This window comes from Artemia sp. Qi Xiang Cuo, chromosome 14, assembly GCF_049724085.1.
Source record: "Artemia sp. Qi Xiang Cuo chromosome 14, ASM4972408v1, whole genome shotgun sequence".
NCBI lineage: Eukaryota > Metazoa > Arthropoda > Branchiopoda > Anostraca > Artemiidae > Artemia > Artemia sp. Qi Xiang Cuo.
Genome location: NC_142807.1, coordinates 11,543,679 through 11,567,846, shown reverse-complemented (window position 1 = coordinate 11,567,846; position 24,168 = coordinate 11,543,679). Strand labels below are relative to the sequence as shown.

The window sequence follows — 24,168 nt, the reverse complement described above, 5'->3', positions numbered from 1 at the left end:
GTATACCTTAACCTGTGCCCCAACCCACCAATGGTCCCATATAAAGCCCTAATTATGTATTTCTCTTTTGTATTAAATCTTGTAATAGTGTCTCTCTTTCTTGTTTAAATGAGTTTCTTATTCTTACAGTGGTGATGAAATTTAGTTTTGTCTGAGTGAGAGCAATATAAATATGAATATAAATAGCTTTATTGTGAAATAATTCTGAAACATGGACAACAATAGAAGGGAACATGATAATCAAAATAGCTTAATAGTAACATGCAGAATAATGTAAAGACCATAGGCCTAGCAATTTTACTGTTTTAGGTTTTTCTGATAGTTTTTGTGATCTATGGGCTATTCATAGGGCCATATTTGGAACCATCACAGGGGAGGGAATTAGGCTGGATTTCCAGAAAAATAACTATGGTATTTGGAAATAGTATGAAATAAGGAATCTGATGGTACTAGACTGTTGTAAATATTTAGGGCTTCAGTTCTCTATAAGGAAACACTATAAAATTCTGAAAACATCCTAAAACACTTATTTACAGCATTCCCAAGAACACATTGCTTTGCTTCACACCACCTTCCCCCTTAACAGACAAATATATAGCCTAAATTATATAGGCCTATATGGTACTAAATAAATTTTCAATAGCACAATACTTCTACCAGTAAGACAAGATTTGAGCATGTGTTTCAATTTCAGGGGTAGTGTTGTGCTGGGATGTAATTTCGTCAAAATTTTGGGGGAGGGGCAAAGCTGGAGCCAATTTTCCCTGATTACTAAGTGAAAATAACAATGAAAACTGAAAAATGAGCCATATAGTGCAGTAAAGGTAAAGATATGCTAAAGAAAACCCAACTATTTCTGTAGATGCTTGAATAATGCAGGCTTAGCTATATCTTAGTTTTGAGGAGATTTGAGAGACTGGGGTCTGGGAGGGACAGGTGCCCGCCCTGTCTCATAGCAAATTACACCCCTGATGTTGTGTATTTCATTCCTTGTAACAAGTTTCTGCAGAAACAATAGTTGAGAAATATAAACTAATTGAATAAATCCAAAGAAGCTTTATATGCCCAAAACATGGCAGAATTTTCTTGGAAATACTTTAATCATCATCATCATCAATAATCCTCAACTGAAAATGGTATACCAATCTGCCTTGCAACATGAGATAGCACAGTGAATGAGGCCAATATCCTTTTACTTTGAATTGATTGGATTGTCTGTGCTTGAAGTTTTGACTTTAGTACATCTAATGTCTAAATTGATGCCCATAATATATAACCTGCAAGTCCACCAGCAATAATTATCACACCAGCCTGTTCTTTGAAACCTCTTGATTAGAAAACATTGGTTATTGCATCATAGGTCAAAACATAAATTCAATAGGAAGTAATGTCTCATAAACACATAATAGATAGTCCTCTGTAGAGTCATTTAATATTACTAACACATTTACTAGTACTACTCAATGTAGACTGTAGCGTCTTTTTTTCCAAACATGAAACATATTTGATACAGCATGTAATGACCCTGGGAATATACGTCAGAACCTTAGTTTAGTTGCTAGTGGTTGGACAAAAAAAAACAGGTTTTTCCATACGCCTCTTGTGATGTGTACATTGGTATTGCGCGTGAGCGAAGGTGGAGTATAATAATAATAATAATTTATTTATTACCCTTTATAAAAAAAGAAGCAGAGTACATCAAGAAAAAAAAAGAGCAAACTCGCACATTTAACAATTATATACATAAAACAACGTAAATTATGGTGCGCAGTAAGACCTGCAGATAACGACAGTTTTCCCGCAAGCACAGTCACTTTTTCCCGTAAATCAGGGAGGCCAAATCGCGATATTAGATGCCGGTTCTGGAACCACGGAGGGAGGCACAAAAGGTACCAAGAAATAATAAGTCCAGATAGATTTCATGTCTTTAGGCTTCAGAATTGGAAGAAAACCAGATAAAAAAAGAATAGAATGATCACAAAATAAAGAATATAATTTCCCAAGCGCTTTTTTATTGGACCTTTTCTATTTGCAACAATTTTTGAATATCCTATCTGAATTTTTTTTTTTTTTTTTTTTTGCATTAGAAACTGTCAGAGCCTGAAGTGTTTTGAGATTATTAGTAATGTGAAGACCAAGCCAGCAAAAAGAAGAGACAGAGAATAGAGAAAAAACCACAGTTAAGCGGCAGACTCACACTCAAATTAAATGAAGTATATTCGCACTTATCAATGTTCAACATAAGCCCAATCCATCTGAACTGGTCTGAGATCCAGCTGACAGCGTGTGAGAGTCCAGACCTAGAATAAATGACAAGGAGAATATCGCCCACATAAGCAAGATACGAGAAGTCAATTCCCTGAGAAATGAAAGTCGAAGGCAAAGATGAAAGAATAGGAGCAATACATAACTTAAAAATGGTTGGAGAAAGCACACCACCTTGACAGATCCCACTCCAAAGAAGCACCTTTGAATCAGAAAATACTCCATTACATTTTACCCAAATAAAAGAGTTAGAATACCAGTACTGTAACAAACAACAATAGAAAGGTTAATATTGTTGGAAAAAAGTGAATAGAGTGCATTTGAGTGGACTATAATATCAAAAGCTTTCGAAAGATCAAGATCACAGATATGAAGAGGAGATTTATTATTAACAGATTGCAACAGGAGGGAAGCTGGAACACAATGGGCATGCTGACATCCCAGCTTTTTTTGAATTGGTTTCCACCAAAATTAACACTTTCTGAAATGAAAGAGAGAAGAATATATTCAAAAATTTTGCTAAGATTGCATGAAACAGTAATCGGTCGATAAGAACTACACTCTGACAAAGTTTTTCCATGCTTCAAAACCAAGGTGACTGCCACAGAGAAAACTGTCGGGAACCATACCAGTACTGTAGTTAGAATACCAGTGAGTTAGAATACCAGTACTGTAACAAACAACAATAGAAAGGTTAATATTGTTGGAAAAAAGTGAATAGAGTGCATGTGAGTGGACTATAATATCAAAAGCTTTTGAAAAATCTAGAGCACAGATATGAAGAAGAGATTTATTATTAACAGATTGCAACAGGAGGGAAGCCAGAACACAATGGGCATGCTGACATCCCAGCCTTTTTTGAAAGCCAAATTGGTTTTCACCAAAATTAACATTTTCTGAAATGAAAGGGAGAAGAATATATTCAGAAATTTTGCTAAGATTGCTAGAAACAGTAATCGGTCGATAAGAACTACACTCTGACAAAGTTTTTCCATGCTTCAAAACCAAGGTGACTGCCACAGAGAAAACTGTCGGGAACCATACCAGTACTGTAGTTAGAATATCAGTGAGTTAGAATACCAGTACTGTAACAAACAACAATAGAAAGGTTAATATTGTTGGAAAAAAGTGAATAGAGTGCATGTGAGTGGACTATAATATCGAAAGCTTTTGAAAGATCTAGAGCACAGATATGAAGAAGAGATTTATTATTAACAGATTGCAACAGGAGGGAAGCCGGAACACAATGGGCATGCTGACATCCCAGCCTTTTTTGAAAGCCAAATTGGTTTCCACCAAAATTAACACTTTCTGAAATGAAAGAGAGAAGAATATATTCAGAAATTTTGCTAAGATTGCATGAAACAGTAATTGGTCGATAAGAACTACACTCTGACAAAGTTTTTCCATGCTTCAAAACCGAGGTGACTGTGCTACAGAGAAAACTGTCAGGAACCATAGAAGTAGATAAACACATCTGAAACAGTAGCTGAAGGTGATCTATCAAAGTTGGGCAAACTACTTTTAGATGATAAGAAGAAATTCCGTCTTGATCAACAGAGCTAGATTGCATGTTCTTAACAGCTTGACCAATATCAACAGTAGAAACTAGTAATACATTACTCTAAGAAATATGTTTAGGCAAACACAACTCGAGAAGGTTACTAAAAAGCTTTTCAACTTCCCAGTTCACCTTGCCAAAAATATCATTATAATACAACACCCAAGTATGAACTGCTATAGGACTTTCAGAAAACTCACTACTAAGTTTATCCGAATTCAGAAAATGAGACCACTCCTTTCTTGACGCAGGAAAATCAAAACTAGATACCCTAGACTGCCGTAAACGTTTTTTATAAGCATGCTTGGTACTTTGCTTCAAATCAAAGACAACTCCTCGATTTGGCCGACCGCAAGACACCCATATTCGTAGCCAAAACTTAGCTTTTTTTTTACAACTTATAATTCTGGGTCCAAAACCCATTCTGGTTTTCTAGTTTTAACTTTAATCTTTTATAAGTTTTTATTGAAAGCGTTGTCATAGAAACTTCAAAAGGGCTAATTCAATTGGAAATTGAAAGGACTAGTGCCTTTTTCAATAGTTGAAAGTGATTGGAGAGCGCCTAACACTCTCATGCCCACCATTTTCCCAAACACATCCAATCAAAATTTTGAAATATCTATTTTGTTCAAGGTAGTTAAAAGTTCTTGAAATTAGGTCTTTTAGGATGATAACCCTCTCAGAGCCCTCGGTGCAAGGGCTGTAAGTTATGCCCTGGAGGCATATAAAGTTTATATAGAAAGTTGTTGTAGAAATTTAAAAAAAGGCTTATTTGGTTGGAAATTGAAATTGCCCTTTTTAATAGTTGAAAGTGAGTGGAATGTAATTAACCCCCTTCTCACGCCCACCATTTCCCCAAAAACATTCGATTAAAGTTTAGAGACAGATATTTTGTTCAACGTAGTTGAAAGTTCTGGAAAATATGTATTTAATGATGACAAACCTCCCAGAGCCCCAAGAGCAAAGGTTGTAAGTTATGCCCTGGGGGCATATAAGATTTTTATAGATAGAGTTGTCATAAAACTTCAAAAGGGGCTCATTCAATTGGAAATTGAGAGGGCTAGTGCCCTTTTTAATAGTCAAAACTGATTGGAGGGTAACTAACCCCCTCTCATGCCCACCTTTCCTCCAAACACATCCAATCAAAATTTTTAGATATCCATTTTGTTCAACGTAGTAGAAAGTTCTAGAAATTAGGTCTCTGAGGATGACACCCCCCCCCCCCCATCCCCCAGGGCAAGGGTTGTAAGTTATGCCCTGGGGCATATAAGATTTTTATTGAAAATGTTGTCGTAGAAACTTCAGAAGGGCTCATTTGAATTGAAATTGAAAGGGTTAGTGCCATTTTTTTTATAGTTGAAAGTGATTGGAGAGCGACTACCGCCCCTTTCACGCCCACCATTTCCCCAAACACATCCAATCAAAATTTTGAGATAGCCATTTTGTTTAATGTGGTTGAAAGTTCTGGAAATTAGGTCTTAGAGGCTGACAAACACCCTAACAGCCCTTAGGGTAAGGGTTGTAATTTAGGTCATAGGGGCATATAAGGTGTTTTTAGAAAGCGTTGTCGTTTCAGAAAGGGCTCATTCGATTGGAAATCAAAAGGCCTAGAGCCCTTTTTAATAGTCGAAAGTGATTGGAAGGCTTGACATTTTTATAGTAAAGATCAATGTGGGTATAATTTATTATTTTTTGTTGTTGTTGTTGTTGTTTAGACCAGGGCACTTCGTTTCGAAGGAGTTGTCGTAGGAACTTCGAAAAGGGCTCATTCGATTGAAAATAGAAAGGGCTGATGCCCTTTTTAATAGTCGAAACTGATTGGAGGGCAACTAATCCCCCTCCTATGCCCACCCTCCCATTTGCCCATTATGTTTAAAAGCTAAATGTTGCCTTAAGATTAAATCAAAATGCACTAAGTTAATGCTAATTCCCAATAAGATATCTCAGCAATATCCCAAGAACGCCTGAGGGTGTTATATTCAAGTTTTCGAGGCTACTTCTGCTCTTAAAGTTTAACCAAATCAATATAGCGCAAGTGTATCCAAGCTATCAAAGAAAGTAAACACATTTTTTTGCGAATGGTATCAATTTTTCTATTTCAGGTCAACTAGAGGAGGTATGCAACTAAATTAAACACTACTATTTGTGTCCAGATTTTCAAAACGGTGCATGTTGTTAGGAATTACTGAAAAATTTTTCTCCGGCATATAAATAGCAGGCCAAACTATACAGTCTTAAAAAAACGAAAAGATTTAAAGTATTATTTTCTTTTTCACTGAAAAGACTATGTCAATATAAAACAAACAGAAATTAATTAAAAAAAACTTTTTCCACTAAATAAGTTTTTCAAAGAAAAGTAAAGAACTCCATTAAACAAAAAATGAGGAAAAATATTGACATTTGTAATTTCAGCAATGCATCCCCCCTCGATGGTCAAATATATAGCCATAATAATATAAAACTTTCTTAAGCAGTGTCAGAAACACAAATATGATCAGAGGCAACGCTATAGCGTTGCCTATAGTAAAGGTCATATGACTCCAATCTTTTATTATTTATTTATTATTATTTTTTTTTCCCTAGAGGCACTTCATATGGAAGGGGTCATCGTAAAAACTTCAAAAGGGGCTCATTTGATTGGAAATCGAGAGCTCTAGTGCCCTTTTTAAGTTTCAAAAGTGATTGGAAGGCAACTAACACCCATTCCACGCCTACCATTTCCCTAAACACATCCCATCAAAATTTTGAGATAGCCATTTTGTTCTACGTAAAAAGTTGTTCTACGTTTTTTATATAGAAAGCGTTGTCGTGGAAACTTCAAAAAAGGCTCATTCGATTTAAAATTCAAAGGGCTAGTGCCCTTTTTAATAGTCGAAAGTGATTAGAGGGCAACTAACCCCCCTCTCAGGCCCACATTTTCCCCAAACACATCCAATAAAAATTTTGAGATAGCCCTTATATTCGACGGGGTGGAAAATTCTGAAAATTACGTCTTTGAGAATGACACCCCCTCCCACCACAGACCTCAGGGCAAAGGTTGTAAGGTATGCCCTGGGGGCATATAAGCTTTTTCGTAGAAACTTCAAAAAGGGCTTATTCGATTGGAAATTCAAAGGGCTAGTGCCCTGTTTAATAGTAAAAAGTGATTGGACAGCAACTAATCCCCCTCTCACGCCCACCTTTTCCCCAAACAAATCCAATCAAAATTTTTTGATAGCCATTTTGTTCAACGTAGTTGAAAGTTGTGGAAATTATATCTTTTAGCGAGAACCCCCCCCCCCCCAAGGTCTTCAGGGCGAGGGTTATAAGTTATGCCCTGGGGGCTTATATGGTTCTTATGGAAGGAATGCTCGTATAAACTTCAGAGAGGGCTCATTTGATTGGAAATTGAAAGTTCTAGCTCACTTTTTAAGCGGTAAAAGACATTGGAGGGTAACCAGCCCCCTCCCCCACACCCTTTTGTCCCAAATGCATCAAATCAAAATTTGAGATAGGTATTTTGTTAAAAAGAGTTCAAAGATCATCTAACAAAAATCCTTTGTCGACACAACCCCCCCAGGGCCCGGGGGCAGGCGTTGTAAGTTATGCCCTGTGGGCAAACAGGGTTCTTATGGAAGGAGTGCTCATATAAACTTCAAAGAATTCTCATTTGATTGGAAATTGAAAGTTCACTTTTTAAGAGTCAAAAGAGATGGGAGGGTACCTAGCCCCCCCCCCCTCTAGGTCCTTTTTTCTCAAACCCATCTGATAAGAACTTTGAGATAGCCATTCTTTTAAAAATAGTTTAAAGAGCACATAACGAAAACTCCGGGGTCGACACAGCCTCCCGGGGCCCGAAGGCAGGCCTTGTAAATTATGCCCAGGGGAATATATGGTTCTTATGGAAGGAATTCTTGTGAAAACTTCAGAGAGGGGTAATTTGATTGGAAGTTGAAAGTTCTAGTTCAGTTTTTGAGAGTCCAAAGAGATTGGAGGGCAACTAGCCCCCCCCCCCCTCCTCGCTCCTTTTTTTCCGAATGCATCCGATAAAAATTTTGAGATAACCATTAAGTAAAAATCGTTCAAAAGTCAGATAACGAAAACTCCGGTGTCGACACACCCCCCCAGGGCCTGGGGGCAGGCATTGTAATTTATGCCCGGGGGCCATATATCATATTTGGTTCTTATGAAAGAAATACTCGTATAAACTTCATAGAGGGCTCATTTGATTGGAAATTGAAAGTTCGAGCTCACTTTTAATAGTCAAAAGATATCCGTGGGCAACTAGCCCCCCCCCCATGCCTTCTTTTTCCAAACCCATCTGATGAAAATTTTGAGATAGACATTTTGTTAAAAAAAAAATAGTTCAAAGGTCGGATAAGAAAAACTCCGGTGTCAATACAACCCCCCAGGACCTGGCAGAAGGCGTTCTAAGTTATGCCCTAAGGGCATGTATGGTTCTTATGAAAGGGATGCTCGTATAAACTTCTTATAGGGCTTATTTGATTGGAAATTGAAGTTCTAGTTCACTTTTTAAGAGTGAAGAGATTTAAGGGCACCTAGCCCCCTCTCCCCCATGTCATTTTAGTCCCAAAACCATGCGCTCGAAATTTTGAAATAGCTAGTTTTTTGAAAATTGTTAAAAAATTAGTTAGCAAAAACTCCGGAGTCAACTCAAAGCCCCAAGGCCCGGGAGTAGACGTTGGAAGTGTTGTCCTGGGATCGTATATGGTTCTTATGAAAGGGATGCTTGTATAAACTTCAGAGAGGGCTCATTTGATTGGAAATTGAAATTTCTAAGTCACTTTTTAAGATTCAAAATAGATCCGATGGGAACTAGCCCCGCCCCCCCCCCCCCACACACAAACACCCATTTTTCCCCAAGCCTATCCGATAAATGTTTTTAAAATAGCCATTTCATTAAAAACAATTCAAAGGTCAGATAAGAAAAATTCGTGTGTTGACGAAACCTCCGATGGCCCGGTGGCAGACGTTGTAAATAATGCTCTAGGGGAATATATCGTTTTTATGGAAGGGATGCTTGCATAAACTTCTGGGAGGGTTCATTTGATTGGAAATTGAAAGTTCTTGCTTACTTTTTAAGATTAGAAAGAGATTGGAGGGCAACTAGCCCCCCCCCCGCCCCCATCCACGCTCTAAATGCATCAGATAAAAATTTTTAGATAGACGTTTTGTTAAAAATAGTTGAAAGTTTAGATAAAAAAAATTCTGGTGTCGACACAGCCCTACATGGCGGTAAGCGTTATAAGTTGTACCCTGGGGGTATATATGGTTGTTATGGAAGGGATGCTCGTATAAACTGCATAGAGGGCTCATTTGATTGGAAATTGAAAGTTGTAATTCATTTTTTAAGAGTAAAAAGTCATCGGAGGGCGGCTAGCCTCCCCTCACACTCCATTTATTTTTTCCCAGACGCACTTCATATAGAAGGGGTTGTTGGATAAACTTCAAAGGGGGCTCATTTCAAAGGGGGAAACTTTTTTCACTTTGATGTTGTTACTTTGATACCAGTTTTGATACTTCGATGAAGATTTGATCTTTTTTTAAGTTTGATTTTGAAATAATTAATTTTTTAAAACTTGAATTTTTTGCAATCAAAAACGAACAAAAATTAATTAAAAAAAACTCCGAAAAACAAGTTTTCAAAAAAAGTAAATGCCATTTTAAACTTAAGCTCAACAGATACAAATACCTGTTAAAATTCAAACTCAAATGACCAGAAATTACTATTAAAGAATAAATGAAACCCAAAACGAACAGAAATTAAATAGACAATCATAGGAAAAAACCTACAACAAGTAATAATATAAATGAATAAATAACTCTTAAAGCGAGTAATGCTTCGATTGAATATGAAAATTAAGCCTAAAACGAAAAAAAAATATTTTGCTATTGAAGCTTAAATGAAACCCAAAACAAGCAGGATTTGAAAAAATAATCGATGTAAACAAACATATAGTATATATTAACTTAAGTAAATAAACAAACTCTATTTAAAAACGAATGAATCATGAACTAAAAGTGTAAATCACGCTTAAAGTTACCGAAAATCATTGTAAACAAGGATCATGAGTATTACCTCCTTCTCTCACTGTAAAAGTCTAGAACCTACTGCGTCATTGGCGCTTTACTGAAAACTGTATGCGTTTTGAACAGTCTTGGAAAGTATAAACAACATGAAATTGAATATTTGATATATAATGATATTAGTTGTTGAAAGATCCATCAGTTCAAGAATTTATTTCACTCTAATTTATTTTATTTTCAATGCTGTAAGAAAAAATGTAGGTAAACTTTTTATGGATAAGGACAAAGAGAGTAAGAGGACAAAAAAGGATAAAAGATTAAATATGGAGAAATAAGCTTAAAGTAAACTATAAATATGGGCTACTATTCACAAAAATGTTCTTTGAGTTGATGTTTAAATAAAGAACTGATTCTTGTCGTAAATGTAATTTGGATAATTACTCGAAGCCCATGGACTGATGTTGCTATTGATCAAGCCTGCTTGATTTGTGCTGTAATTTTTTGTTCTAGACTATTTTCACCCAAAATTTCATAGGAATGGTATTCCTTATTTTAATTAACAAATTTAGTCCAAGGTATTTGGACAAAAGCTATTCTTGAACTTGGTATGCAAAACGTATCTTAAAAACTTTTTGTTCTCTAGAGAAAGATTCATTTTGATGAAAATGTCATCAGATATATTGTATTGATGCTATTTATAAATCGATATTCAAGACTATCTATGATAGAATCTTCTGCATTCAGCATTTTTGAAATGCTAAATTTTATAAAAGAAGAGTATGTCTGTCTAATGAACACGTCACAACTCCAGATAAATTATTTCTTTGTCCTGAAGGGCTTAATCTTGCTTATACCATATGATAAAATTACTTGCCCAAATCATGCAGTGAACATTCTCAAAACCACTCTGTGTCTGACCATTTTACATTTACCTTTACAGTAATATAATTTACTTGTCCTCTGACTAACAAGTAAATTAAAGTACCCTACATTATGCTTAATGTTAAAATTTGGTTTTACCAAAACTTACTTTGTTTTTTCTCTTTTGCAGAAGGAAGATGATATGGATCTTTCGCCTCCTTGCAACACAGTAAGTAATCTTCTCCTCTACCTCTTTATAACTTTTAAGCATATGGTCATTTCTTTGGTCATTTCTGTTTATCCCTTGTTTGTAGTTGTGTGTGTTTTTATTTCTGTTGTTTCTTTTTTTTTGTTTTTCTTGATTTTTATTCTGTCTTTTTCTGGGCTCTGCCCAGATTTTTGTGATGGGTTATAAATAAAATGATTCATCGATTGATATGTACCATAGAAATAAAGAAATGAAGGTTTGATGCTTACTAGTTGGTGTCAGTTGCTCCATTGTTTGATAACAAAAATTGTATTCTAGTTACATAAAAAATAATTTTTATATATATATATATATATATATATATATATATATATATATATATATATATATATATATATAATAAATTCTCTTAACAACCATAATAGTACATAGTTATCAGTAGACGTCACATAACAAGTAAATATAATGCACAATACAATGAAATATCAAAACTGTACACAGAATTTTAAAGAATTTCATCATTTTAGTGCTTCCAAAATTATGGAATAAAGAATTTATAGACACCGTTTTCATGCCTTTTGTGGTTGGGAATAAAGGAAATGGTATGACAAAGTGAGGGCTCCTCACTTCGTATTTTTGGCCAAAAGCGACTGATTTTGATTCTGACTACTTCTTTGTGGCTCTTGAAAATCTAGTGAAAGTTTGCAATGGGAATCAGAGTTAAGGCATCCTTTTCCAAACTGGATTGCAAGACGGTAGCACCTTTCAAATAGCTTCTGAAGTAGTTCCCACTCCTCATAGGATGTGTGATTTGCCCCAAGCATTATTTGACATGCTTGCTTCTGAATATTTTCAGGTTTTCTGGTTTGGATAGCAGTTTGACTGGATGCCAAAAAGAATAAGCATATTTGGTTCATGATTGGAAATACACACAGTATAGACTATACATAATAGAAATTTGGATGTTTAAGCGAGCGGTGTATGCAAACGATTTTAGGTAGACAGAATATTTTTGGAGGATAGACTGCATATGTGAATACCATTTCAGGTTGCCTTTGAAAGTCACTCTTAGGGTTTTTATTTAATTGTTAGATGTAAGTTTTTGACTTGACTTGATATATTAACAGAATAAAACAATGGATGCAGATATTCCGGACTATCAAAACACCAGAGGCTATAAACGGCCAATAAGGGAATCTACGAAAAGAAATAAGTCACTTCACAAGACTGTCACATCAAACAGGATTCATACCTAATCTACAGAAAATTTTGCAGAAAGTTAAATAAACAATAAAAAAAACAACTAAACAACTTTTTAATCTACCCAATAAATATTTTGAATGTTTTTTTTTTTGGAACGAAATTAATTCTTTTTTAAATTTGGATAGCATATTCAACGCCTCTACACCAACATGTGCTGATTAGATTAAGTGCTAATCAGGGCTGTTTCTAGGGTTGGCCCAGGACAAAATTAATTATGGCGCCTCTCTCGACTCAAACATAAAAAAAAGTCCCAGCCCTGACGCCCTCAGCAATAGCTTTCGGAGAAGCTTTCCCCGGTCACCCCCTCCCTTTTGAATGGTCATGGTGCTAATAAATGAATACACGAGTAAACTAAACTCGTAACTTGGAGCATAGATGTTTTAGAAACATTAAAAACGTTTGCCAGACGAAATAAATCACATGAACAGTACTTGTTTGAAAATGAAGTTTTTACTGCCCAATTTTGTATTACTGCAAAATATTAAAAACGTTTGCCAGACGAAATAAATCACATGAACAGTACTTGTTTGAAAATGAAGTTTTTACTGCCCAATTTTGTATTACTGTAAAATATTAAAAACGTTTGCCAGACGAAATAAATCACATGAAGAGTACTTGTTTGAAAATGAAGTTTTTACTGCCCAATTTTGTATTACTGTAAAATATTGATGAAGTTGTGATTTCCTCTACTAGGCTTACTGAGACCTAAATATTTTAAATAGGGGACAAATTTAGATGCTTACCTTTGCACGTTTTCAATAAACTGTTAGTCAGATTTTATAATCGGATACCACATAGATAAGCCTTATTATAAGAAACCGTAAAATTATTCATTTGTATAAGCTAGCTGACCCTAATATTAGCATTAATAAACCTCTATCCCGTTTTCAAAGTAATCATCCTGGTCACCGATTTGTTCACAATAGTTTTTTTGTATTAATTTAATGTATGTAATGAATTTCTTTTTCTATTTTTTATTTTAGTGATTATTCCGTATATGTACCTTTTTTTTGACGGGCAATAAATGAATAATAATAATATTAGTATTGATAAATTTCTCTCCTATTTTAAAAGAAACCTTTATCATCCTTTCGTTAACATCATTTTTCGTATTAATGTAATGAAGAGTTTTTTTTTTCATGTATTTGAATTTTCAATGTATGTTTGTGTCCTTCTTTTTCTTCTTTTTTTCTTTTTGTTTTCTTTAGTGATTACTCCGTCTACTGTACCTTTTTTTGACGGGCAATATGAATAATAGAAATAATGATAGATAAGCCTTATTATAGGTTGTGTCATTGTTTTATGTGGTGTAGTAAAGCTTCGTATTTTAAATTTTTAGAACATTCCTTTGATGCAAAGCAAAATAGTTTGCTTTACATGATGCAGCTGATGCTTGTTTATCCAATTCCTGATGATTTCTAAAATAATACCAATATCCCTGATAGAATCTACAATGAAATCCTTGTTTGCTACTGCACTTAATAGGTAATTTGCCACATATCATTTTCCCCTGGTTATCTTTATAAGACCAATTAACTGATGCATAAAATATTCCTGTAATAGAGCTGCATCAACTGGGAAAGAGATTCCACCATAAAGCTTTACATCATCTGCAAAAGTTTTATTCTGCTATGCTGGTTTATCTGCAGCAAATCATTAATGAAGGCTCACCTCAAGTCAACAGTAGAGGTTTTGAAACCTTCTCTAATATCTTACAAAAATTGTATAAACACAATCAAACTTTTGAGCCGAGTCAGTTATCTTTTGAAAATCATTAACTACTTCCATTAGATGATGATCTACCAACCCTGTTTGATTGAAAACCATGCTGTGCTGTATGCCATATATTTTTTTCCAATATAATTTTGGACCCAATAAAACAATTACTCTTTCCATAACTCTTGAAAAAATTGAAGTGTTTGAAATAGCTTGATAATTACCGAAACCTGACCATAGCCCACCCTTATGAAGGTGTTTTGTCAATGTTTTTTTTTCTATTGCAGCAGAGTATATTTGGACATCTGTATAAACACTGGTCATCTTTGAAAATTATTAATTACTTCCATTAACTGCTTATTTACCATGCTGTGCTTTATGCCACATGTTTTTTTTCAAAGTAATTTAGAACCCGAAAAATAATTACTCTTTCCATAATTCTCGAAAAAAAACTAAATTGTTTGAAATAGGTTGATAATTACCAACATGTTGCCATAATCCACCCCTGTGTAGTGGTTTTACCAGTGCTTTCGTCCATTGCAGCAGGGTATATTTGGATATTTTTCGCAGCCTGTGATAAAGTATAAATCTAAACATTATTTTGTATTTTGGCAAGTGGCCCTATTTGGAGTTGTAATAGTTATGTTTCTTTACAACATAGTAGTTTTGATGTTCTATTCAAAAAGATAAAAATAAATTGGATAACTGTCTTTTAGGTTTGCAGATTGCTATGGTAAAAGTTTCCATTTTCCATTAGTATTTCTTCTTTAATTTGATTAAGTTTTGATGAATTGGACGATTGATTAAATGTTTATACTTTTCAAAGTTGTTTTACTTTCTTTTTGCCTTGTCTTTCTTTTTGTTTCCCTTTTCTATGCTCCTCTATGGAGTAGTTGTATGTACAGGGAGTCACAAATGGATTGTTATTTTTAAATGATTTATGTCTCCCTTTCAGACACAAAAGTAGCCCTTCGGTTCAGCAGTCCTGTATTTCAGAGCTACTATCCTGAAGTGTCTTGTTAATTTTTCTGAAATAGCTAACCTCCTAATATAAAGCCTTATGGGTAAGGGAAAAAACACAAAAAAGGCCCAAGTAGTGTCAGCTACGTTACAGCCTTTAGTGTCCTCCTCTGAGCAGCGATAAAATACTACATCTGTGGTTATGCACAAACAAACTTTTTGTATTGAAGTAAATATACATATTATATTCTATGAGCAAACCTAATCTTTGATGTTTGCTATTTTTTTGGTTTGCGACAGTTACCTGTCATTTAAAACCATTGCTGAACTAATTCCTGAATAATCATGCTTCATAAGAGGGGTGAGACGTCTATGTTTTAGAAGGGGTTTTGGGCCCCAGGATGATTTTTTATATACATTAGGTTACTCTTGGTCCTAAAACCTATAGTTGTTCATTTAAACTGATTAGGGACTAAGTTTTTGCATGTTTCTGCAGACAATTTACAGTTTGTGTTATTTACGACCCCTGCCCCAGGGGCTTTGAGGGTTGTCATACCTGGAGGCAAATTTATCGGATCTTTCGACTACTTTGGACTAAAAGACAATCTCAAAATTTTTGATAAGATGTCTGGGAGCAGTGGCGGATCGAGGGAGGGGGTGGGGCTGTCCCCCCTCCCCTCCAAGATTTTTTCTGGTGCCCTCATTTCTTGTTTGTTTTTTTTATAATAATTTTGTCAATTTGGTATATTGGCACCTTTGTCACTCCCCCCCTCCCCTCCCCCAGATTTTGCTCTAGATGTGCCCCCGTCGGGGAGAGAGGTGGGGTGACAAAAATGGCACGGAATTGGGACTGACTGTCCTCCATTCACCTTTGAATCTTAAAAAATACACTAGAACTTAAAAAGGACACCTTCCATGCAAAGTGACTCGAAATAGACAGGGAAGACCCACTTGGTGCTTTGCTTGTGCATTGCTACAGAGCTGCCTCTGTAAAGAATTTACGGTTAGTTATCTTAACCTAAATTTTTCCTAGTTTTTTTTTCTCATGTGTTTCTCTTGTTTTTGTTTGGTTATCTGAAATCTGTATTTTAAACGGTGCTATTACTGGACCTAAGATCGCTATGCTCGATCATTGGGTAATAATTATTGAAGGAAACATGTTTTTTCAACGTTGTATTGACCTGATTAAAATAAAGATGTGCTGAAGTTTTGGTATTTCAAGAAAATTTAAGCACACTTTCCCTTGGTCAGTTTTGAAAGTCCTCTTTTACTGCTTGTCCCAGTTTCATGTTCCTTTATGTCCAATAATATTGATGGCAAATTATCCTCCTTAAAACCTCTGCATATCCTCCTCTTAAAACCTCCTCTTAAAATTATCCTCCTTTCTTAAAACCTCTGCATAATGTTTGTATTGAACCAAGAAGTCTTATTTAGTAATTCAATCGTTCATAAGCTTCATAATTATTTGATCTTAAATAACTTCATGTTCTTTTAAGTGTGTGAAATTACCACTCACGTTAAATAGATTCCAACGCTTTCTGAGACAATCAACAACAAATATATTCATAAATTAGGCAAATCAGCTCAAGCACACATACATGTTTGACCAAAATGGACACAATTTAGTTGGTAAAGGGAGGTCCCCAGTGTATCTGCGTCACTATTAAGCATGGGCACTGTTCTGTTTTTCTGAAGAGACAGAAAAAAAAAATAAACAGGGCTTGAATGAAACAGAATAGATCAGCAAAAAGCTGAAGACCTGTTTCTGTTTCTGTTCTGTTTTTTTTGTTTGTGGTAAAAACAGAAAACAGCTGTTTTTGTTTAAAAAAACAGCTGTTTTTCGAACACGTAAACATTAAAGAAAGAAAAATTCTTAATGATAAGTTTTTGGCTTATTATCGTTAAGCTAATTATAACATCAGTTGTTCAAGCCTTAAAGCTTATCGTTTAAAAATTGTGCTTTCCCCTTGTTCAGACATTGTCTGGGCATACTGCTTCCGCACGAAATAATCTGCACAATAATCAAAAATGCATGTTCGCTCGATACACTAGTAGTAGTACACTAGAGGCTTTAGAGCGATTTCTGGCACCTCCGGAAAGATCTCTTGGTTTGAGTCCATAAAATGAATGGGTCTCCAATATGAAAAAAATAACCATTTAGTCTCTCATTCTCCCTTTCAGAATTTTTGTCAGGAAGTCCATTTGTCACGGGTAGCGCTTTTGTTTGTTGGTAACACTTTTGAAAAAACCTAGTACTACATCATTTTTTCCACAAAAAAGAGCAGATTTTCTAATAAAGGGGCGAAAAATTGTCTGTACACACAAATATTGCCATCATTTTTTTTTTTTTGTGGTTATTTTCATCCATTTTCCCGTTCCAAAAATACACTTTTATGTTTATACAGCATCTACTCAAATTTTACGGAAGTGTATACTAGTTACTTGAGACATTTCGAAAAGAAATTAATTTTCATCCTGAAATTACGCAATCTGCTCAAATTCATTATTATTTATGCAGAGCATGTAGTTAATTTGGGTGGGGATTACTTTCTCCACCGGACCATGCTTTCCTCTCCCTCCATCCTGATGTTTGGAAGACGTCTTAAACAAAAATATGAAAGAAGAAAAATGCATGGGAAAAATGACATTTCTTACTGCCAATTAAAAATTTTTCGTTACCTCATGGCTTAAAACAGCCTTTTAAGATTAATTATTTCCTAGCCAATTTGTGTGAAAGTTTTTCAAAAGAAAAACTAGTGGTTTATGGGTACTTCACATGTTTGACGGTGCTTTGCGCTAGAAAATATTGTTCTAGGCTCTCGACCAACTTCATTCTTAAGTAAACAAGTAATATGATATTTCTCAAATTCTGAATTTCAAAGAAATTTAGACTCTGCTACATAATACGTTTTTTTTTCAGTATTCTCTTCTCTTAAATAGGTTTTCAAAGGGATGCAAATATAGGACAATTGTAATTTTTGACAACTTATTTTGAAATTTTCGTTGCTTTGCGGCAGAAAATACTTTCTCCAATGCATGCAATTGCTCTATCATAGAAATTAATACTATTTTAAACTTTGGTTTTAAGAATACGAGCGGACATGCTTTTGATCATGTAGGCACGTTTTCATGGTCCATTCCCAAAGGAGAAGGGGTAGTGACACCCAAGACTGTACCCAGTAGGGGGGGGGGGTAGGGGGTTTGAACCCCCCTCCCCAGAAATGCTTGTCTGACTCGTAAAAACGCAACAAAAATGGATATAAACAAATTTTTTATGCGTTTTCTGAGGGTTTTTTTGTGTAACCCCCCCCCCCCCCCGAAAAAATCCTGGGTACGGCCTTTGGTGAAACCCTCAATTATAACTAACTATAATTACACAATCCAAGAATACTAAATTTATTTCTTAGCCGAGCCCACCCCCCTCCCCCTCAGAAAATCCGGATCTACCAATATTGCAAAGGTGTAATATCAGAAAAATTTACCCCCTCCCCCTCCCGGATTTATATAGATTCACATTGCTGTATTTAGGTGAATTAATGAAGAAGAAATTTCTCACGGGAAAGCTCCACAATACTCTAAAAGATAGACTAGCATTTTCTCCTCAAAAAATTCTAAGGTATTTACGGCAGAGTTGCTAAAACTACAGGAGCGTCTAACAATCTTGAAACCTATTATATTCAAAACGACTGGAATCAGCTTTCCTTGTCGGACTCTACCATAACCTCAAGGACATCAGCAGTGCACAGGCATGTTGGAGTAGCCTTTCTTGCAGTCTCTGCCCCATTACTTAATGTTTCCTACAATAATGGTGTCAAAGATTGAGAAACCAGAGAACAATCCCCAAGTGAAAACCTTTCAAATGTTGAAGGATCCAGATAAGCTGCCTTTTGGAAAAGATTAATTTCAAAATGAAGGCTTGTCATACAATCCTTTTTTAAATCCACGATTATGAATTCTTTAAGGGGTGCAAAATGGGACTATTGCCGGCTCTAGCATTACATAAGAGCTCAAGCCCTTCTAAGACTAATTGTGTTCGACTGCCAGTTGGATATGAAGAAGCACTTATGATTACAGTGGTATTGTAATTGGTTGAAAGTATGGTAATAGCACCTTATAGTACAGTCCAGCTATTAGACATAAGCCAGAGACTCCTAATACAATTGTTGCATTTGTCAAATGTAAAAACTATTTCCAGGCTCCCTAAGTTTTATTGTAGACTCAATCACTTCCAATGTGCTATTCCATCGCACTTTTACGTCAAGAGGGATATGAAAATGAAGGCCACTCTCTTTGTGACATCTTTTAAAGTTACCATGCTGGACAGTTGAAACTTTTAGTTTTCTATATAATTTTCGAGACTTTATCAATGTTTGAGTAAGTTTAACAGGTCATCGGATAGCCTGGGCTGCAACCTCGTTTTCTGACAGACTCCCAGCTCCCCTTTGTTCTTCTCCATCAGTTTCGCCGCCCTCTTCCGTAGACACTGCCTCAGTTTAATCAGATTCTTCAGCAAAAGTATCTTCACTTCCGGAAATTGCAGAAAAAGGAAAAGAAAAGGCCGTCTGAATTATTTTCACCGGCCTTCTTTTTAACTTTTTTTGTTCTGGCATCAACATTTATGTGATGATGGATGCTTCCCCAGGATTGTGATTTCAAGCCCCCTGTTGTATTTTAAATAAGCTGTTTCATATATGGCTTATCAAATATTAATTTTGAAAAAATAGTTTTCCGAGGGAAGATAAGAGCGAAGTTGAAACTAAAACGGACAAAAATTATTACTTCACAGCCTATCTAGTATATATTCATGAAATTAGTACAGATAAACCAACTACCTATGTTTCCCTATGTTTCTGCGATTATAGAAACCTAGCGCTTTAATGAAAGCACAAAAGTCAAGCGTAAGAAATAGGAATATAAATTTGGGAGTCAAAAGTGAGTATGTAGCCTGACAACAACAACTAATCTTTAAAGTTTTTTATAGTCTTACACCAGTTGTGACATAAGTAACTTTCAGTATTCAGAAATATTGGATTGATTTATCAGGTAGCATTTTGGTCTCGCCAGCTATAATACCAATAGTGAGAAATATATAATCTTAAATTGTAAGTAATAGATCCAAGTGTTACTTGAAATGAAGATCAAATAAGATATAATATGAACTCTGGAAATCCGGTTATTTCTCTCTGTACAAGAGTGAATTTCAAACTATGTTACAAATTCTAAAGCTAGTCTATAGTCCTAAAACTATCAAGATGGTTTTACTTCGATCTTGTCTACAAACTAATCATGACATGTCCTTCTCAGAACCAAAACGAGAGCCAGTCATTAAACTGAGCCATTGTGCAGAAGTGGTACAAAATTAAAAAAAAATAAAAATAAAGCAACAATCCTAAAATATTTTGTTTTTATTCTGTAAAAAGTGTCCTTAATTAGTTTGCTTTTACTGTAACAAAACTCCTATATTATTTTGTGTTTTCAGTAAAGCGCTAGTTCCCTATAATCCTAGAAACATAGGGAAACATATACAGTAACAAGTGATTTTTTTGTATCCTGCTTCTCCTGGACAGTGCCTGTGCAACTGTCCTGCTCAATTGACGGAATAATGTACTGTAAAATAAACGTTGTTTTAGTGGAATTAAACTGCACCTTTACCGTACTAAGATTCAGGGGCAGATATAGAGTGAAATTTCTTTGGAGGCCTAAAATAACAAGGGCGACAATGAGCAAAATATTGGGGGGACCCAGTGGGACAAAGATGCCAATAATTGACCAGATTGACAAATTTATTCTAAAAAAATAGTGAAAAAAGAAAAAAGGAATGAGAGCACCAGAGAAAATCTTGGAGGGTGGAGTGAGGTCTCCCCAAGATATTCCACCGCTAACATTTAAGTAAATATCTACTATCATCTGATCCCCAGTCCTTAATTCTGCCTAGCTGAAACAATAGCAGCACTATTTGATATGTTTGACAGACTAAGTTCCATCATTTTACTGACGTTCCAATTCTAAAAATCGCATGAGGCGTAACCACGCTTCTTCACAATTTCAATTTATGATTTAAAAAACCATTTCGTAAGTTCGAAATTCTCAAATATCTCATTCTCGAATCACATAAATAGAATAAAAACAGAAGAAAAACAGGTAGAAAAAAAAACAGAAACAGAACGAAATAGCTATTATAAAAACAGAACAGAACAGGTAAATAAAAAACAGGTCATCTGTTTCTGTTCTGTTTCTGTTTTTTTGCATGAACGGAACAGAAACAGGTACTTTAAAAACAGAAACAGAAAACAGAAACAGTGCCCATGCTTAGTCACTATCTGTAGCCTAGCGTAAAAACCTAGCCTAGAGTCCATGTACAGGGATACTATAAAGGGGAGCGGGTTTCATTAAATCAGCAAATAAAATATACTTTATACGAGACTTGTGTATTCATTGCTTCTTTCAAGCCATAAAAAAGAATTTCAGAACAGCGTATATTAAATTAATTGCAAACAGTGGAAAGGGCGATCGTCGTCCTTTAGCTAAATTATAATTCATGTTCGTGTGACCACACTCGGGCTCGTATTCGGGGAGGGATTTTACTTTTTTTTCTCAGGTCCACGGTGACCTCCCTGAGCCTCATAGTGTGCCAACCTCTTTGACCTCCAGTCAAACTATTTATCATCATTTAAAACTATTTATCATGTTTTGAAGTTCCTTTTACTCTATCCATAAAGTCAGATTTCAATTTTTTAACGGTTAGTCATATTTTATGGAATTTTTCAGGCATCGTCGTCTGAATATTTCAGTGATACAAGGATATTTCAGTTAAATCAGTACCTGAACTACAACAAAGTTGTCACTTATTTATCCTCTTTAAAGAAAAAAAACCTGTTTCTCTCAATTTTGAAAATTTATGTGTATTTGCTTAATATTTATCAGAATCTGATCAGTTTTTCCTGACTGATCTTGTATTCCTTGTAATGTATTTTTTTTGTCTCTGTGCTAATAGCTAAATTCGAAACCAGTAAGAAAATTTTCACAAAGAAAAGAAAATAAGCTTAAAGTGAGAGAAGAAATAATGAAAAAAATAAAGTCTACTACCTGATCAAAGTCCCCCCCTGGATACGGCCTTGGCTGCAAATCCCCAATGCAGTTTGTTTTAGCTGGGACAGTCCTCCCAAGGGTATCAGGCTCCATTCCAAAATACTAAAAAAACTTATTTCTGATTATAAAATCAGCTGAAACTGGGCTCAGGTAACGGCTACTATTTCTGAATAAGCACTAATTAAAAATATCTTGTTACTACACAGCGTCTTCTAATACAATTCTTTGGTACCATGAGCCTTGGTTCCTTTTTAGAAGGTTGTAGTTTGTATAAAAAGCAATTGAATTTTTTTTTATGCTATTGGCACTAAGACATGTCACCACGTCCGACTGGTCGACGTGGTCGACCAGTCGGACGACCACGTCCGACTGGTCAGAACACCACAAAGCAACAACAGCAAAAATAATAGTTTGAATAGGTGACATGTGATATCATCAAAAAGTGATATGTGTCTGTTCCTTCCTCTACAGGCCATGTGGTGTTTGCAGGGTTTAATGTCATATACTTTATTAGTCGAATTCTTAATAGATAAATGTCATATTTTTATTTTAAACCCGCTCCGCACATCCTGCCTACGTGTTTTTTGCTGAAAATGTGTTTATTTTTTTCCCTAGTTTAAAATATTTTCATGTATTTTATGTATATTCTGGCCCTTTTTACTTCTGCACACTTATCTTTCCATCTATTATAGTACGTTTGGAACTTCAAATTTAACTTAACGCAAGATGAACGATTCATAGAAGCTGCCCACGATTCCTGTGGTGAAGATATAGCAGAAATAAGAGATAAAAAAATTTGTTCAAGTGGTGGTGGAGATTTTTTGTCATGTGTCATCGAGCATAGGGATATGGTGAAGAAAGGAAGGTGTCAAAATTTCCTTAACAAGATGGCCACGATACTTTTCAGTAACTTTAATTATATGAAACGATTTGCTGCAGCATGTCAAGACGATATAAACAAGTTGAAATGTGGCCGATTGGATCCCAAAGAGGTATGTTTACAAAGGATTTAAATCTTCAGATACGATAATAGGTTCTCCTTCTTTGACCACCCTGTTGTTCAAATATAAAACCCAGGAAAAATAGTAAAATTTTGCAAGGCTGTATTATGACAGTTTACTTTACAAGGATTAAATCTGGTTATTTCGAGTTTATATGTGATTTTTTCTTTACCTTATATTGTGTCCGCTAAAAAACGGTGTTGCAACGATGTAAAAAATGGTAAAGAATATGGCATTGGACTTTACAGTCCCTAACGGTGGTGCTGATCTCTGTTTCATGGCCCTTCACCCAGGAAGTGCAATGGGGGGGGGGGGCTGGGGGCCAGCCATCCTGTGCTTTTGCAACATCGTGAACTTTGCAACATCGTGCTTTTGCAACATCGTGAACATCTTGACGCCTTTCAGTTGAAACTTTCACCGAAATTTTAGGGGGATGTAAATCAAGAAAATTTGGGGGAAAACGGGGAAATAAAAGGAGAAATGTCATTAATTGGTAATTGATAAAAAGAATGCCGGAAGGCTTTTGATGATGGAAGCCAGGAACGTGTTAATATTATTGGCGTAACTTCACGGGATTCAGGTTGGTAGAAATTCAGCTGGTCAAGTCAGCGAATCACTTTTTGAATTTTCGTTCTTTTTTGAAAGAAACTAAATATTTATCACTTAGTCTTTTGTGGAAAGTAGCAATTTTTTTCCCCAAAAATTTATAATTAGCAATATCAGAAGAAAGCGAAATGTGAGTTTGGAAACATATTGATATTTGATTTATCCTTTTTTTCTACTTTATTGAGGAAGAAGTTGATTAATATATTTTTGGCCAAGTATTTTTCTTGTTCTATATATTAGGTTTAGTGCCTTATATATATTTTCGGCCTATTTTTTTCCCTGCCTGGATGTTAAAACTAGATGCACCTGGCCCCCTTCTGGAACGGGGCCAATCCTGGGGGGATGAAGCACATCCCTCCGATGATGAAGAAGCTAGCCATGATGATAGCACAGTTACAATGATTGCTGTCGATGTCATCTCTCCTGGTAACAGTAGGCCATCTGATCTCAATGATGGTTTCCAGCTAGTTGAAAGCAGAAAAAGAAAGAAACTCCAATACCCCAACTGAGGTTGACTCTAAGCCAGAAGGACTAAAATTAAGCCTGAAACCAGCCACAATATTTCCCCCTCCCCTCTGAAACCCCTTTTGCATTTCATTCCTATTAAAAAT

General features: G+C 35.4%; 1 protein-coding gene across 1 annotated transcript in view; it reads left to right on the top strand.

Annotated features, from left to right (window-relative positions):
* Positions 1–24,168, top strand: part of Glg1 (Golgi apparatus protein 1) — a 140,172-nt gene that overhangs the window by 3,864 nt on the left and 112,140 nt on the right. Inside the window, exons 2-3 of the mRNA XM_089100084.1 lie at positions 10,905–10,943; positions 22,643–22,942. Of these exons, the coding sequence (XP_088956210.1) occupies positions 10,905–10,943; positions 22,643–22,942 (339 nt within the window). The remainder of the gene's footprint in view (positions 1–10,904; positions 10,944–22,642; positions 22,943–24,168) is intronic.